The 13,594-nt window shown below is 38.4% G+C and overlaps 1 protein-coding gene and 1 long non-coding RNA gene across 7 annotated transcripts; one reads left to right on the top strand and one right to left on the bottom strand.

Annotated features, from left to right (window-relative positions):
- mettl27 (methyltransferase like 27) lies at nt 1-6,527 on the top strand. Of its 4 annotated transcripts, none has more exons than XM_047379142.1 (7): nt 1-133; nt 1,558-1,701; nt 2,475-2,603; nt 3,578-3,713; nt 3,919-4,014; nt 4,136-4,316; nt 6,390-6,527. In XM_047379142.1, exons 2-7 carry the CDS (start codon nt 1,582-1,584, stop codon nt 6,394-6,396), a joined length of 669 nt encoding a protein of 222 aa, XP_047235098.1. In that variant the 5' UTR covers nt 1-133; nt 1,558-1,581; the 3' UTR covers nt 6,397-6,527. The 4 variants fall into 4 exon arrangements, with proteins under 4 accessions (XP_047235098.1, XP_047235095.1, XP_047235096.1 ...); XM_047379140.1 differs by adding an exon at nt 244-281 and having other exon boundaries at nt 48-133; nt 4,136-6,527; XM_047379139.1 differs by having other exon boundaries at nt 4,136-6,527.
- On the bottom strand, nt 2,488-12,025 carry LOC124876413. 3 transcript variants are annotated; one of them, XR_007040297.1, is made up of 4 exons: nt 11,972-12,025; nt 8,620-8,713; nt 2,881-3,058; nt 2,488-2,614 (listed from the first exon to the last, which is right to left on the bottom strand). It is a non-coding gene; the product is annotated as an uncharacterized LOC124876413 (long non-coding RNA). The 3 variants fall into 3 exon arrangements; XR_007040298.1 differs by having other exon boundaries at nt 11,818-12,021; XR_007040299.1 differs by lacking the exon at nt 11,972-12,025 and having other exon boundaries at nt 8,507-10,344.
- Nucleotides 12,026-13,594: the final 1,569 nt, after the last annotated feature.

The following is a 13,594-nucleotide window of genomic DNA, read 5'->3' as shown; positions in this document are numbered from 1 at the left end:
GAATGATGGCACGATAGTTTCCGGTGGCGGTAGCGCACCTAGAAGTGGTTTGCCAACCGCCATAGAAACAGAAGAACAAGAAGAAAAACAAAGCTGCTATTAACAACAACCAAAACCAACGAGGCTAGTTTTGGTAAATGCACCATTGTCTTTTTCTACAAAATAGGAGCAGGATTTACATTTCACTACACAAGAAAAAAAAAGAACACTAGGATTTAATGTGTTCCAAATTTCTGTGCACAGAACCAGAAGAGGCTGTTTTCGTTTTTAAAACTAGCCAGGCATGTATGAAATTTCAATGTTATGATCACATTGTATTAAAATACCACGGTTTCACAGCATTTTACAAAAAAAAGTACAATATAATGTAATAGCCTTTTTGTATAACAAGCTGATATTGGCTGACAACAGTTTATTAGCAAGGCAATCTGCTAGTGTAGCCAACATGCAGTCAGCTGCCATTATAGTTTTTAAACAGTGCCACCCTGTGATGGATGACACTTCTTTAATTTGTACAACATCATTAGCCTTTTTTTTCATGACTGCAATTTTTTTCAGGACAGCCAAATTTCACATTGTTGTAAGTGAGTGAAAGGTGTTGAAGCCATATTTCAGTCAGCTGACCGGCAGTGTGTGGAGGCATGTAGGGGAGGGGCAGCGGGATGTTATGCTGTGTAGGATTTGTCTGGAAAGTTGGAGCTAGGAATTACGTCAACCCCATGTTAAGAGCATTATGGTCGTATCAGGATTTGTTCATTGTTTTGGTGCTAAATATTAAGCAACAGCAGCTGATAGCAATGTATTTATCTTCATTATTTACGCTTATACACTAAAGGAACATGTTTCCAAATAGATATTTTACAGTATTATGTTTGTCACTAGATACAAAGCATCAAAATTGCTCATAAATAGCTAATGTGTGCAAATTACATTACATTCTACATGCGCAGCAGCCATATAGGCTAATAATTTAGCAGCTGCTCGGTGAGCCCAACTTCCCCAGTTCCAATTCCAATCTCAGGGGGGCTTTCTTGTTGAATGGTGCACTAGGAATTTGGAAGTGACTCCCAAGTATAGAGAGCTTACCTTTACTTTATGCTACATACAGCCAGTGGAAATATTCTCAGGCATCTTAGTGAAAGGATTGAAACTGTAGGAATACTATGACTGAAAATTAGAGCAGTTTTATAACTATGGCATTCTGAAATCTTGGTATACCAGCAACTGGCCCATGCCTACTCACGCTCTATGCTGATGACACAGCTGTTTTTTGGTTATATATGGTTGTTTGATTGGATGTAATATTACTCAGTCATATCGGTATGATAGAACACATTAGTAGTTTTGAAGCTGTAACTTCATTATTCTTGATATATCTTGATGGTATTAACCAACCCATGCCTAATAAAAGTATTACATACATTTAATTATCAGGAAAATTGTTAGCTCCACAATAGTTTAAAGTTAAAGTGGAGTCAACGCTGCAAGTTATCTGTTAATTGCTTGACTAAATTAATTATGTGCTTTAATTTTGTTTCTTTTCTTTTTCTTTATTAGTTTTCTTGAACAGGTTTTTATGTAATGTCTGCCAACAGTAACACATTTGACAGTGTTAAAGCTGCTATCTTGTCAGCTCATAAAAGCACCACATCAGAAGAGAAGGTCAGCTTCTACAACCGCTGGGCAGAGACCTATGATCGGGTGAGAAAATAGACACTGGATGGTTGTTTTTCTTTTTTGTGTTCTAGGTTAAATAGCTATCCTTAATGTCTAACTACTCTATAGCTGTCTAAAATGATACATTAAATGCAAAAGTTAAGAATAAATGCCCATTTAATATACAATGCATACTGTTTTTAAGATTTCTCTAGATGGTACTCTTCTGGTTGTTCAGTTAGCTGCTATAATTGCAGTAATATTTTCTACAGTAACCCCAAGTACCTTTGACATCTTTTAGACTTTTATTAGTTTTACACTTGGTGATGTTCCTTTTTTTGAATCAGTTGGAAAGGCTACAGATGTTTTCAGTTTGTTTCACCTGTGAACTTCAGTCAGTTAATACTTTTGAAAACATTATACAGCCAGACACCAACACTTGTGAGGTCATCAAAATCAGCATTGCACCAGAGTCGCACGAAGTTGTTCAAAACTTAATTCATGTAAAACTTTGGCAAATAGTTTGTTTTTAATAACAAGCATTTTTAATATTATTTGAAAAGTGCTTTGCAATGTATTTATCATTGATACACACTGTCTCATGTAGAACGTTCTGTTGCATAATTGCTCAATTTATTTTCTGCATCTTTTACACTCAATCACAAACTGCATAATACCTGTTGGGTTCAGTGAATTCACTTGAAGTACTTTATCTGCATCTTATTGTAAAATGTTCCTCTGAAACTGAAACGCCAGTGTTGTTCTAGATATGTTCAGAAAACTGCTAAGCTTCTGTTGTTTTACAATTATTTCGACAGGATGTGGCTGTCTTGGACTACTGTGCACCAAGTCTCGCAGCAAACAGCATCTCATCCCATTTTAACGCTGTGCGAGAAGCAGCCGTTGTGCTGGATGTGGCGTGTGGTACAGGACTGGTGGCCAAACAGGTGAGTAGTTGCTATGTTGATGAGACAGACAGACAAACAGACAGACAGTAATGTGGTATAAAGAAATAAAACAGAGCTTAGTAAAGTCAAATATGTACAAAAATGTTTTGACTCTCAAAACTCTACACATCCCTATTAAATGCCAGGTTTTATGCTGTAAAAATCTGAAACCATGATAAATAATTGAAAAACCTTTTCCACATATCATGTACTATTCTTTACAATCCAACTAATGAGCCAATTTATTAAAAGGAAAAGAATAAAAAAGCTGATATACCTTGGTTTGTGCACACACTTAAACTAAAACTTTGTTGAAGCACCTTTTGATTCAGTTTCAGCTTTCAGTCTTCTTTAATAGGAGCACATCAGCCTCCTACATCTCGACTGGTTAATATTTGCCTAGCCAGAGTCCAGAACTAAATCTGCAGGAAACCAGTGGGGTCTTTTGAAGAGGGCTGTAGACAAGAGACATTCTCTCAGTTTAAGAAATTTGGATAACTGAACTCATCAAAACTCAAATCATTAAAGCGAATGCAGATAGATGGTTACTACAAAGCACCAAATGCTGTCAAAAGCTAAGAATTGGTTTTGAGGTGCACTTATGCAACTGGGTTATTGCATTTTTATATTTTTTGTTGCTTTTCCCTCTTTTTACAGATTTGCTTGTTTTTCAATTGTGCGATGCTGAATAAATATAACATTATATGTATTATAGTTTTCAACCTGCCATTTTAACAGGGGTGTTAACATGGCAAGTTTTAAGAACAATAAGTCCCATAATTGTACACACCCCTATTAAATTGCCAGTATTATTATTAATATTCTTCTTGTTAGTGAGTTATTGATTTAGGACGTCTTCATTTGACAGTATTTTCAAGAAATATCAATACAGGTCAAATTAAGAGCTTTGCAGTCGCTGTATCACTGTAACTAGCATGATTGATACACAGTTACTGTTTGTCATTGCTGAACAGATGAAAAAGCTCAGATTTGGACATTTTGTGGGTGTTGATGGAAGCGAGGCCATGCTGGACAAGGCGAGAGAGACTGGGTTGTACCAGGACTTGAAACAGTCCCTGCTGGGAGAGGAGCCTCTGCCTGTACAGTGGGGTAATTAAACCTATATCAGAACATCTCATTAATTTTTGTGACCTATATGGTGATTCTCACTTTAACTGCCTTTGGCTGCTGTACATTTACATAATTCTTGTCTGCTTTTTAAAAACTCTTAAATGTTAGGATGCAGAGATGGAAACTATCTAACGGGGATGATGTCATTTTAAACTAAAACTATTTAATTTCCTCTTACCTCCAGCTGATACATTTGATGTGGTTGTGATTGTTGGAGCATTAAGTGTTGGTCAGGTCTCTTTTAGTGTCATCAGAGACCTGTACAATGTCACCAAACCAGGTCAGTGTGTTTTTTCCAATTAAATGCGTTCTATCTTGATGTAAACGTCTAATTCCTCATTTTACTATGGATTAGAAAAAAAACATCCTGCTTCATTGCACTGTTTCTTCCTTTCCACCAGGTGGCTACATTTGCATGACAACCAGAAGTAACTATGATAACTTGGAATACAAAGCTGCCCTTGAAAGCGAGCTGAGGCAGATAGAGGAAGAGGAGCTCTGGACTTGTTTAGAGGTCACAGAGGTGGAAGACTGGGAGAGGGCAGTATCAGAGGAGGAGGACGGCTACATATCTGGAGCTGTGTACGTCTATAAGAAGCACTAAATACAATGGTGGACAATAATATCATGTGAAATTGTGAAAATGTAAAATCAGTTGTCCAAGTATAATCATTTTATAAAATTAATTCACCACACCTGTCAAAAGCAGGTGAAAAATAGCTGCATCCAAACCTTTGTCTTTGCAGTGTTCTGCATGGTTTTTAAGATGTTCAGTTCTGGTCTTACAAAACAGGTTTCTCCCACCATTCACCATTGTAGGGCTACCATTTATAAAACGTGCGCAATGACCACAAATGCCAACAGAAAAGTCTGATTATTCATTATGTTTTTGTCGGAAGTACAACCCCAATTCCATTTAAGTTGGGATGTTGTGTAAAATTTAAAAGAAAAACTGAATACAATGATTTGCAAATCCTCTTCAACATGCAATTGAATACACTATAAAGAAAAGACATTTAATGTTTAACCTGATAAACATTTCCTTTTTCCGCAAATATTCACTTTTGAATTTAATGCTTGAAACACGTTTCCAAAAACGCTGGGACAGGGGCATGTTTTCCATTGTGTTACATCACCTTTCCCTTTAACAACACTCAATAGGCATTTAGGAACTGATGCACTAATTGTTGAAGCTTCGTAGGTAGATATCTTTCCCATTCTTGCTTGATGTCCAACCTTGGTTGTACATCATCCCGGGCCTTTGTTGTCGTCTTTTGCGCTTCATAATGCACCACACATTTTCAATGGGAGACAGATCTAAACTGCAGGCAGGCCAGTATAGTACCACCACTCTGTTACTATGAAGCCACGCTGTTGTAACACATGCAGAATCTGGCTTTTCATTGTCTTGTTGAAAAAAGTAGGACGTCCCTTGGATGGCAGCAAATGTTGCTCCAAAACCCGTATGTACCTTTCAGGACCAATGATTCCTTCACAGATATGCAAGTTACCCATGCCATGGGCACTAACACACCCCCATACCATCACAGATGCTGGCTTTTGAACTCTGTGCTGATAACAATCGGGATAGTCCGTTTTCCTCTTTTGCCCGGAAGACACAGCGTCCATGATGTCATGGACACTGTGTCAAACAATTTAAAATGTGAACTAGTCAGGCCACAGTACACTTTTCCACTTTGCGTCAGTAAATCTCAGATGAGCTCGGGCCCAGAAAAGCAGGCGGGGTTTCTAGGTGTTGTTGATATATGACGTTCACTCTTGCACTTGTTGATGTAGCGACAAACTGACCATGGTTTTCTGAAGTGTTCCTGAGCCCATGTGGTAATATCTGTTACAGAATGATATCGATTTTAAATGCAGTGCCTCCTGAGGGGTCAAAGGTCACGTGCGTTGTTGTGTTTCGGCCCTGTCGCTTACGTGCAGAGATTTCTCCAGATTCTCTTAATCCTTTGATGATACTATGGACTGTAGATAATAAAATCCATAAAATTCCTTGCAATTGTACGTTGAGAACGGCTCTTAAACCGTTGGACTATTTGCTCAAACCTTTCTTAACAAAGTGGTGAACCTCGCTCCATCCTTGCTTGTGAACGAATGAGCCTTTCAGGGATGCTCCCTTTATACCCAATCATGACACTCACCTGTTTCCAATTAACCTTTTCACCTGTGGAATGTTCCAAACAGGTGTTTTTTGAGCATTCCTCAACTTTCCCAGTGTTAAGTTGCACCTGCCCCAGCTTTTTTGAAACATGTTGTAAAAATCTAATTCAAAATTAGTGAATATTTGCAAAAAACTGTAAAGATTATCAGTTTGAACATTAAATATCTCATCATCGTAGTGTATATTTAATTGCATATAAGCTGAACAGGATTGCAAATCATTGTATTCTGTTTTTATTTACGTTTTACACAAAGTCCCAACTTCATTGGAATTGGGGATGTACAATACTTTCCAAGAACTAATAGCCCCACTTTTTTCCTACTTCTGTGCAGTGATCAGATTTCCTAATTCAGCATTCATTCATTTCATAATTGATCAACTAAAGGATCATATAGGCACAAAAAGCAGCTGTTGTCAGTATCATTCTGAAAAGTCTCTGTGACTGCCTGAAAATTCTTACTGTTTGTTCACAGTATTTAATTCAGGATGCTGGATTTGCCTGTCGATGCCACTTGAAGAGTTAATATGTCTGCAGAGGATGCGGGTTTTAATATAAAAACATAAATGGTGTCCAATATAATAAATACAATGTACCTATATTTATATTTCAATGGATTTGAATCTTTATTTGTTCTTTTTGATCATCTCAATGTGCTAAAATGTTTATTTAATATACAAACACTTTTTGCATAATATGCTAGATGTCTTGACAGTCTCTTTGATATTAAAACCCAGTTCCCTGACCCCTCCAGGCCGCCTTAAAGAGGGCTGCCCTGCCAGGTTGGGAATAACTGATCTACTTAAAAAAACATCTGAAATCTTAAACATACGTTTATTTAGTCTACATTTTGTGTTAGGTTTAATATCAGATATGCACATCCACCCACCCATCCATATTCTTCACATTCTACATTTAAACCACCACCCCTGTAGAAATAACTGCAATACATTCATTGCAAACATTTATTTTTGAGAAGTGTAAAGCTTTGTGGAAAAACTGAAAGAAACCTAGATAGTAATGTATTTATACCTTAGAACCATTCCAGTTTTTTTTTCTGAAAAAACAACAGAAGTTCAGATAAAACAAAGGGGGCAAATCTGCATGAGTGATCCACCATGGAACAGTTGGATTAATTTAAATCCAGAGCTAGATGTTGCAGTCTGTTTTCTCTTTTTACTGTAGATTTGATTTTTGAAAATGATTTATTTGCATGAAAATCTCTGCCTTCAGAATTAAATGTTGGGATTCACATGGTGACTTATAGAATCTCTTGCAGCATGTCAAAAAAACCACTAGAGCTCGTTGGTCAAAACAAAATGCCTTACATAATTTAAAACCTTCTTTTATTTGTTTTGCTCAGTATCTGCTGCTGTGTTAAAGTATAAATTATTTAAACTGTTTCTGCAGGTTGAAGACAGCTTGAGTCAAAGTTAAAAACAAAATGTACCTGATATAGAGCTTAATGTTGTAGAGTTGCAGTTAAAACTATTCAACACTCTCTGCAAATTAGGTGTATTGGCAAAATGTACAAACTAACTGCTGGTTGCAGTAAAAAAAATAAAACAAGAACAGTTTGAATATGATATCAATTCATAATATTACTAAAGGTTTCTCCAAATTAAACCCAAAATGACACTTAGTGCTACTACAAAATTATTTAACCCCTCATGAAAAGCACGTGTCAGCACTTGTCATGAGGGAACTTATTAGTGCTCCTTTTGCTGATACGACCTGCTTCAAATAAGATTCATAGCCAGACACTAGCTTATGGATACTGGAGAATCTTAACCCATTTGTCATATAGCTTGCTGCAACCAAGTTTTTCAAATTTCACAAAATATTTTCAATAGAGTTCAAGCCAGGTAACTATGAAGGCTGCTCTAAAATCTTCCAGCACTCTCTGGCTACTATTCCTTTAAGTTTGAACTTTGGGAGCTATGTTTGCATCTGTACATCAAGGAGCATTCAGGACCTTTGCAAGGCGGTGAACTTCTATTAACTTTTTGGACAATTCTCTTTACTTATTTCCATATTTAGAACATGCAGTGAAACATCCAGGTATTTTAGGTGTTCTGTCTCCACCACATCTGATGCAACTAATAAACATTTTGACTGTGGCTGTGACCGCACCTGATTTGCAAATAGAATATGGATAAAAGTCCTTGTAATTTCACATAATCCCTTCTAAACCATTAAAAAACTCTAGTTTGTGATGAGTTGTGAAGAAAGGGGATTGTTGTAGCTTCAGGGTTAACCCAGGCCAAAATAACAAACAAAACCAATCTATCTACTGTAATGTTTTCACATCCATCTCTTAGTGCGCTGAGATACCAGTCGGCTCTGTGGAAACAATGGTATGCAAGTCTTTTATAATTTTTTTTTTTTTCTTCTCTCTTCTCTTTTTTATATGTCGTGTTGTTGTTTTCTTGTGGACCATGAGTATGTTGAATAAAGTAGTCTAAAGTAATCTATCCTTTATGAGGAAACTTACCTAAACAAAGAAACTGAAACCAAATACATTCATCTTAACTTTCTAAATTAACAGAAACAGGAGAAAACGTTCAACAAAAATACCAGTTAAACCCTTACCATTATCTCCTCTTAGTTATTCCATGTTATCCAAGCATTAAACGTCAGGGGCATTGTTCAGATCATAGTTGTAACAGAACTGTAATATATAAAGTGGGTGTTGTTAGCATCACCTTCTTTCCACCTGCATGTCCTTTATCACAGTCCTACACGATGATGGCGAAAAAGGGGTGTGGTGGCCTTCACACTAGAGATCAAACTCCAGCCCTAAGTACATGAGAATCGCAGAAAACAAGAATAATTATGAGCAGAAATGAAACTTTAAAACCAAATTTAACTGAAAATCTTCTAGATTAGAATTGTAGTGCACCAAATAATGGAGCCTTTTGCGGACTCCAACAGGTTTTCTTCCAAGATTGCCCTGTATTTGGCTCCATCCATCGTCCCATCACCTCTGACCACCTTCCCTGTCCCTTCTGAAGAGAAGCACCCCCAGAGCATGATGCAGCTGGCACCATATTTTGGGCGGCTAAAGACTTTTGCACACTGCATGTTTCACTTTTTTATTTGTAAAATATTTTTTAAATCATGTATGATTTTTATTCCACTTCACAATTGTATACCACTTTGTGTTGGTCTTTCACATAAAATTCCAATCAAATATATGTATGTTTGTGGTTGTAATGTAACAATATGTGGAAAAGGTTAAGGGGTATGAATACTTTTATAAGCCACTGTAAATAAAAACCAACACGATACTTGAAGTAGTAATTAATTTAGCTCTGGAACCAGTTCTGGCTGTTCTCTAAACACAATTGCCCGTTTTCCACTGGCTCAATTTAGTCCGGCTTTGCTCGACTCTGCCCGCTTTTTCATTACTGTTTTTTTCCGCACTGGTACCTACTTTTTTCTTCCCTGCTCCTGATACAATCGGGACTGAGTTGGGACTACATGTGACATAAACAGACTGCTGGCCACTGATTGGCCATGGGACCAGGAGAGATGAGGTTTTCAAAGAGATAGTGCAGGGAAAAGGTAATAAAACTCAAGAGCGATTACAATAATATTAAGGATCACAATGGCCAGATGGGTCAAATCAAACTAGAATTTTACAATTTACAAATCATAATCCATGCCTAAAGGTTGAACGAAAAGAAAAGAAAACTTTCATCTTTCTGAATTACACGCAGATGGGGCACTTTATTTAATAACATCCTAAGTCAGCTGTTCAGACGCACAAATGTTTCCTTCCAAAACACCATGAAACTGCGTGTTTGGCTTGGAAATTTATTGATGGTCCTCAAGCAAACCAGCGTCTGCAGGGGGAGGGAGCAGCTGCCCGTAATCAGACTGCCTATATTGGATCAAATGGGAGGACAAGCCCCCTGAATACACGGGGCGCAAATATACAATATTCATCCTAAAAGTAACTTCACCGCGCTCAAAAGTGTGTGGTTTCACACACTAAAGTCCTTGTCCTCATTATTGCCATGGATTAGACAAAAACTTTCTTATAAAGCCCACAGTTGTAACTTCTTCAGGCAAACTATGGAGCTTTACCAGTTTCGCTGGTGGCCAAAACATGTGTTGCATCCAGAACTACCATTGAAAATAAAAGGGAAAAGTTCAAAAGTGTCACTGCTTTCTCACTGAACCTTTGGAACGCTTTGTACCATGCCAGAGTTTGGTTTATGGAGCGGATTACTCCGGTATGAACCCATCTGGACCCTAAAACGGGCCAAGAAGCCCAAAAAAGAAAGTATGTCTCATAAGGTTTCTGTTGCTACTTTGGTGTTCAAATGTAATTGTGCACCTACACCTCTTCACTACTCCATGTAGCCCCACTAGACATTTTCAAACTCGTTCGTCTTCAGATTCGTGTTCTTCTTTTGTTTTTCATCTTTTTTTATTCAAATGTGCTGCTCGTACTTCACATCTTCTCTTCCTGAAATCGACCAGAGAATAGTACCTTGGCAGTTGTAAACATGCCAGGGTACGGTTCTATGATCCATTTCAGGGTCCGGAATGGATTCACACCAGCGTGATCCGCTCCAGAAATCTGACTCTGGCATGGTACAAAATGTTCCAAAGGTTTGGTGTGAAAGCATTGTATACTATGTTTTATATGGTATATTCTATATACAAACTTTACCCATGTAAAACACAATTGTGGAAAAAAATATTGTGAAGAGATAAAGAATGGCTATACATCTTATGATTTATTCTAATTCTGATTCTTTTTCTTAAAAATTAAATGTCACCATAGACTGTTATGATTTCCTATTTTTCTCCATAACATCATAAAAAGCTGTATCTTTTTTTTTTTGTACCGTGTCCTGTCGGGCAGAATATCGCTCAGAATTGTTGTCTGAGTGCCAAGAAATTGCCCAACAGATTTACTTTCACAAGCGGAGCATCACAGCTAATGCTTTATAGCTCTGCTTGATATTTGTAAAAGAAACTTTATTATAAACTTCTTTGGGAATATTTCAATTGTTACGGACACGGAGACTGAAATGAAAAGGAATAAAGAAGCTCAAAAAAGAGAGAGATGGGGAAAAGGAGGAAAGAGTGGAGGAGAGAAAGAAGGATAAAGAGAATACAAGATTACAACCTGCTTGCTTATACACCTGCAGCTGTTTTTTTTTTAACAAAATAGTACACGGTAATTATGAACGTAAAATGTACTTAGTGAGAGGTGCAGCCCAATATAGAACATCTGTGTATCTGTCAACACCTGAAGCTTAACACCTGTGAGTATGAGTGTGGACGCGCTTTTGTATACAAGGTTTCTCCACAAAAATATGCAATAGCGAGTGTGAGGACCCACAGACCTGCCCCATGGTCCCTGGACGGACACTGAGGAGATCTGAGTCACAGACATCTAAAGGCCCCCCAAAGCACAGGAACCCCAGGAGAACCACCACCGGGACTACCGCAACCCCCCCAGAGAAGAGCAGTGGAGAGTCCCAGGGGAACCACCCAGCAGCGACAGTGCAGAAGCCCCAGGGAGCCGCAGCGACGAGTCCACAGGCCCCGCCGGCAGCCATCCACGCCCGAGCAGATCCAGCCATGGACCCAGAGGCCCAAGACCCCGGGACACACCACCCCCCAAGCAGAAGCCCGATAGATCCCAGGGGGCCAGACCCCGGCAAGCAGCCACCGGGAGTGAGCCAGCTAGAGTTGCCAACCGTCCCTTGAAAAACGGAATCGTCCCGTATTTAGAATAAAATGTACGCGTCCCGTATTGAGCTGAAACAGGACGCACGTAGTCCCGTATTATTAGGTGGATCAAAAATCTTCACTAAAGTGTCAATAGAATTAATAAATGATGGAGTGCTTAATATTTAACATTACGGTAAATTCATTACCAGCCATATCCTGCTCTGTGACCAATGAGCTGACAGAATATTTCCACTCATCTCATTGGCCAGCAGGTACCGTTGCTAAGGTTAGATACAGGTGTTACGTCGATTCGCGTTTTCCCATCAGATACAGTTTCCCCAGCGTCTCCTCGCCGCTTACGTGAAAAAAGGCCCGTGTTTGTTCAGCGCTCGTAACCAGCGCGCCGTGCTTCCGCCGCAGGAGATCTACGGACACCGTGAAAGCTCAAACAACGTGTTTTTCGGCGAAGTTGTCCCACTTTCTTGCAACTGTGCTCTCGTCATAGATGGATAGATAGATAGATAGATAGATAGATAGATAGATAGATAGATAGATAGATAGATAGATAGATAGATAGATAGATAGATAGATAGATAGATAGATAGATAGATAGATAGATAGATAGATAGATAGATAGATAGATAGATAGATAGATAGATAGATAGATAGATAGATAGATAGATAGATAGAGCAGAGAGGTGGATGCAAGTTCTTCAGGCAGCTGACATTCAGCATCCCTTCTTCTAGTGGGTTTGTGGAAAATATTTTCTCCATCATGAAAAATAAGTGGACTGATGTGAGGAACAAATGTTCTACAGAATTAATGAGAAGTGAGCTAATTGTCAGTCTAATTAATGAAATGTCCTGCTCAGAGTTTTACTCGGTAGTCCTGAAAAGCAAACAACTCCTTGCAGCAGCAAGAGCTCAGATGAAATATAAATGGAAAAAATAGGTTGTTTGTACATAATTCACTACTGCATTTTTTAGTTCACTAGTTCAATATTTTTTTCACTACAACTGTACAGTCATGGCCTTTAAGGCGCAAGTGTTTATGTTTACAACTTTTCTACAGACTTTTTGTTTGCACTAAATGCACTATTACGAAAATGTTTTGCATTATACTGTTATGCTTTTTTATATTGTTTTAAGTTAAGCAGGACCGAGGTCTTTTCAATAGTGGTTTATTTATTTTAGAAGGATATTTGTTTTTGTCTAGTAATTTTATTTTGCAAAAAGAATAAATTATTTTATAAATTGCTGAATAATTGTTTTTCCATGGATATTTGTATCAGTCAAAACATGCATCGAATTAAATTTGGGTTTGAGTCCAATGTTTCCAAAGTCATTTCGCACAAAGAAAAAGGGTGAAAAAAATCACCAGGTTGGTAGAGGTGCAGACAGTGGGGTTGGACGGCCCTACCAGGAGGTGTCCCTTATTTATTTATCAAGGAGTTGGCAACCCTAGAGCCAGCCCACACCGAAGCACCCGGCCGCAGACACCGAGAACCACAAGTACACCAGCGGGCAGAGACTCCAACCACCGGCAGGCGGTGTGGCAGGGAGGAAGCTGATCCAGGAGAGGGAGCAGTCCAAGACCCAACCTGTCGCAAAACAAACAAAAAAAAAAAACAGGCACACACAGTCACAATCACCCACCCTCATCCATACACAAAATCACTCACACCCAACGTAAGGATAAACAACAATCAAAAAGCTGTATCTTTGACATTTTGGACAATAGTAATAAATTTTGTCTGTAAAATGAGTCTGCTGTTCATTTGAGTCAGCAAAATTAAAACATGGTTCACTGAAACTCAGTGAAGAATCCTCTGCAAACATCCTGCTTCCTCCTTCAACACTGTTATGATCTCTGTCGAACCAGTTTGTCCAGAAGCTCCTAACAACAAGCAAGCAAGACTCAGAGTCCAGGGGGATTCTCAAAGCCTCTTTTTTTCTTAATATGTAATGAATGGAAAAGAGAAA

The sequence above is a fragment of the Girardinichthys multiradiatus genome, chromosome 11 (assembly GCF_021462225.1).
Source record: "Girardinichthys multiradiatus isolate DD_20200921_A chromosome 11, DD_fGirMul_XY1, whole genome shotgun sequence".
Lineage (NCBI taxonomy): Eukaryota > Metazoa > Chordata > Actinopteri > Cyprinodontiformes > Goodeidae > Girardinichthys > Girardinichthys multiradiatus.
Note: the sequence above shows the minus strand (reverse complement) of the source record. Positions and strands in the feature narration are given on the sequence as shown.